The following is a 4,101-nucleotide window of genomic DNA, read 5'->3' as shown; positions in this document are numbered from 1 at the left end:
TCCCGTCGTCAGAACCTGGAACTCTTCGAGAAAAATTAATTTAATAACTTCTCAAGAGATGCAGATAATGGTAAAACCCAAAAATATTAAATAAAATAAAGGAGAGGAGAGAGACCTTTCTACCTGTCAACTCTCTTTTGTTTGAGATGGGCTTCGAGGAACCGTCACTGCAGATTGCACACAGTTTGAAAATAAAAATGAGATCAAACAAGAATATAACCAAAAAATAATGAATAAAGATTCACAAAAACCAAGAATACCTAAAAATATAATTAACAAAAGGATCACACGTACCAAAAAGATTCTCTCTTTTTTTTTTTTTTTGAACTTCTCAATTTGAGGGAACAGCAGGTCTCCAAGAACAAAATTTTACAGACGGAGAGACGATCTCTGAAAGAAAAAAATTACATTCGAGTGGGTAGAGCAGAGTTGCTATAAAATTTTGTTATTTTCTCACTACTATTATTATTGTATGATCTTTTATCGGTAGATGATTACAGAATTTCCTTCTTACAAACCCTTTGAGAAAAAAAAAGAAGGGTGAGAGGATCAAAAAGTTATACGATAATACGAAATTTTGATTATCTGGAAGAGAGTAAAGGGGAAGAACAAAATTTTTATGGTTTTTCTTTGAGTACGGACGCTAAACCGGTGACAATTTTGCCTCCTCCGCGAGAACTCTTCGGTTTGATCGCCGGCGGCTGCCATTCTGAAACAACTACTTTAATCTTCTCCTCCTCAAAAATTCCCTTCTGCGAAGATGGTTCTACGCTAAGATCCGATGATACCGATGGCGACATCTTCTCCCCAAAAATCAGCTCGAATTCACCAGAGAAGTTCGTCGTTGTAATTAAACTCGACTCTTTCTCGTATATTGTCTCGGATTTAGTTTCTGTTGTTGAGTTGTCTGAAGCTGATGTTCTGGTGTGAGGAGAGAGCCATTTTGCTCTCATGTACTCGGCTTTCCTCCACGGTGGGAAGTGCATTCCCTTTTTCTTCAGGCTCTGCTTTGCAGCGTCTGATATGATGTAGACAATCTGTTGAAGACGATCGGGTTTGCCGACGAAGATTGAGGGGAGAGTTTGAAGAATTGCTCTGTAATTTTTTGTCGATCGAGCGATCTCGAATTCTGACCGGAAATCAACATCAATTAACACCCGTTCCCCTTGAACGATCACGTCTATATATTCGTATTCCCCTGTGGAAGTTTTAATTTTGAATCTTAGAAAGTGCAGACAAGCACAACGGTAGAAATGTCCCTAAATTCTCCTACAAAGGTGCCTCTTTTATTGCACATATGAAAAGAAACTAGATTGAATCAATAACATTAAAATTCCAAAAAAATAAAAAAGGCAAGTACCTGCAGGATACGAAGGAGATTTCTCCCAACGTGATTTGCAGATTGAAGCGTCGTACCCAAGAGGAATGAGCCCGTCGATGACTAATTTTCTACAATCATCCTTGCGCTTGCAGCTCTTATTCTTCTCAACAATTTTTGCAGTATCTGCTAAAAGATTCCTCTCGGCAATGCTAGCACAAGGGATCAAGCTCTGTACAACGAAAAATTATTCAATTAAAGGGAGGAAAATCTTTTTCCTGCTCAAATTAAAGAGATTATTGAACAGAAAGTTATTATCGAAAGTATATTATGATGATTTAAGTAAATCCTCACTCACCTTGAGGATTTCGCAAGCATCACCATAAGAGGCTGCGGCTACCGACTCACTGAAGCCATTAAAGAAATCGAGTTCATCGTCGGAGCTGTCGGTACAGTTTCCGTTGAAGCAATTGCAGCGGTTCCGAACGCATTTTGCAGCTGCCGCTGGCTGCTTCTCATTGGTCTCCTCAATGAAATTCTGAACCATATTTGCCAAGCATATGGAACTCGGCTCCCAATCGTTGCTGCCATCTTTGTTGTACTGAGTTTCACCGACGCCGGGCTTGTCGGCCGATGTAATCCTCAAAACGCTCGGGAACTGTCGCTCGAATAGCCTCTTAAGTCGCGATTTCACGACAGGTTTTACTGGATCGTTCCGAACTAATCCTTCTGAGAAACTAGAATCAATCGGCTGGATCTTCATCGGAAAAGGCATGTTTAGCGAGATCAGAAGTGATTGAACGACTTCTACCTGTCCAACTCTGCTCTCAAATGCTCAGTGACTCGGAATCAAGGTCTATTCTTCTGTGAGACTGATCCGAGTCCTACACCTACCACTCCATTACAAGAACTTAAAGCAATGACTTATGGTTTCGGTAGAAGAGCAATCTGACAAATCAGTGGACGATCACAACCTCAAACCAGGAATTTGTGAATCATCAAAGGACCATTCCTCTATGTCCTATACTCGTTAGAATCTTCCGTCTATGTTCTTCGCACCTTCAATTCGAAAATTACTACAAGTAGAAAGCACTGAAATCGTGACAACAACCTCAAAACACTTGCTGACTTGAACCAGCCGGTGCAATTCCTAGACATCTACCATCTCTTTTCAGCTAAGAAAGATCTTGACAAGAGTAGTTATAAAAGACGAAGACACTATTGATACATCAACAACACAGGGACCTAATTCTCGCTGATAATCGCGATCATCAAAGATCCCCTCTCCTCATATAGAACATTTCATCGGACCAAAAACAGGTCATAGCATAGCAAAATTGGATCAAAGCACACAGAGAAAAGAACAAAAAAACAAGAAGTTCCTAAACAATCTACCAAAATTCGAAAGTCCGCAAAAAATCGATACCTTCCTCTCCGATTATAATACTTGTTGCTTCAGATTAGAGAAAAAGAAAGTGGCTTTTGCTTAGGGTTTCCACAAACAGTTAGAGCAGGGTTCACGGAAGACATGAAGATGAGGAAGGGAGATACGGACATTTTGGCGACACAAGGAATAAAACAGTCCACCGGAATCTTCATCTTCGAGCTGGGAATCGGAGATTTCCGGCAAGATTGGCAGGAAAGAGGTTGAGGAGCGTAAGACAACGAGGAGTTCGTCGGTTGGGTTGGGTTGGGTTGGGTGGGTGTTTTCTGTGAGAGCAAAGGAATAAAGAGAAACCAAGGACTGAGCGACTTACCCTTTTTAAAAGCGGGGGAGGGGGATGAGGCGAAGAGCTGCGAGTCTTGATAGGATGAGATTGCCACGTGGTCGTCTTACGTGGCACGTGGCTTAGCTCAGACCTGAGTTGGTTCTGGTTGCCGTGGTCACACGATGACACGTTTGTGTCGGTTCTGACACTTCGATTCACAGGCTCCGTTAGTTATGTCTTAGTTACCAGGAATGCCCTTCTATCTTGATAAGAGAAGTTATGGGCATATCCCCTATTTTCGAAGTAATAGTGAAACCGCCCACAGCTAAGGCGAAGGGCAAATCTGGAAAATAAAATCCAATATTACACGAATTAAAAACTGTAGGTGCCTACTATTTGCTGCTTATATTGTTTGGAATTGCTAATGGAGGGAAATGATTGGCTGTTTTCCTGACATGGTATATTACGTAATTATCTGTGAAAAAGGGGTGATGAGTTAACATTTGCTAGACCGTAGACCCAACTCAATAATTTGAGATGGAGAAGAAAGTGCGACCGGGGGAGAGGGGTAAAATGGTCATATGGGATTTCTCCCTTTTTACGGACAGAGCAATTCAATGGCGTCGTTTTGCGAGGCACGCGGCGCACGGACGGGCCATACTGTGTGCGTCTGCAAACCTGAACGTTATGTCCTCTTTCTTTTACGAAAAAAAGCGTTTCGTCGTGGGAGTGGGAAATGACGCCACGTGTCAATTACCTTTTTTTTTTTTTTGTGGATTAAGGTAGTCCATTACTACAATACTACTTGTACTTTTTTAAGGATTTGAAACGCAAACCTTTCTCTAACTCAAATGACGAATTTACCCTTACGGATACTGCCAAAAAGATTTTCAGTTTTCGACATCTGCCGTACATGTGTAAGTACACGTCTGCAAGTTCACAGTTTTCCACGAATGAACACCGCGGATCTCCGAAGTCTTATCCTCTACCATTTTAAAATAGGACTAGATAGGAATCTGTCTTCATCTGTATTGATTGTTTTGAGTGTCATGTACGCTAACGTTTTGGACCATC

The 4,101-nt window shown here is 41.3% G+C and overlaps 1 protein-coding gene across 2 annotated transcripts; it reads right to left on the bottom strand.

Moving 5' to 3' along the window:
• Nucleotides 1-291: 291 nt before the first annotated feature.
• LOC122089436 lies at nucleotides 292-3,056 on the bottom strand. 2 transcript variants are annotated; one of them, XM_042659175.1, is made up of 4 exons: nucleotides 2,745-3,056; nucleotides 1,677-2,394; nucleotides 1,361-1,550; nucleotides 292-1,198 (listed from the first exon to the last, which is right to left on the bottom strand). In XM_042659175.1, the coding sequence occupies exons 2-4, from the start codon at nucleotides 2,091-2,093 to the stop codon at nucleotides 618-620; spliced, it is 1,188 nt and encodes a 395-aa protein (XP_042515109.1). In that variant the 5' UTR covers nucleotides 2,094-2,394; nucleotides 2,745-3,056; the 3' UTR covers nucleotides 292-617. The 2 variants fall into 2 exon arrangements, with proteins under 2 accessions (XP_042515109.1, XP_042515110.1); XM_042659176.1 differs by having other exon boundaries at nucleotides 1,677-2,330.
• Between the last annotated feature and the right edge of the window lie 1,045 nt (nucleotides 3,057-4,101).

This window comes from Macadamia integrifolia, chromosome 9, assembly GCF_013358625.1.
Source record: "Macadamia integrifolia cultivar HAES 741 chromosome 9, SCU_Mint_v3, whole genome shotgun sequence".
Classification (NCBI taxonomy): Eukaryota; Viridiplantae; Streptophyta; class Magnoliopsida; order Proteales; family Proteaceae; genus Macadamia; species Macadamia integrifolia.
This window is presented reverse-complemented; position numbering and strand designations above follow the sequence as displayed.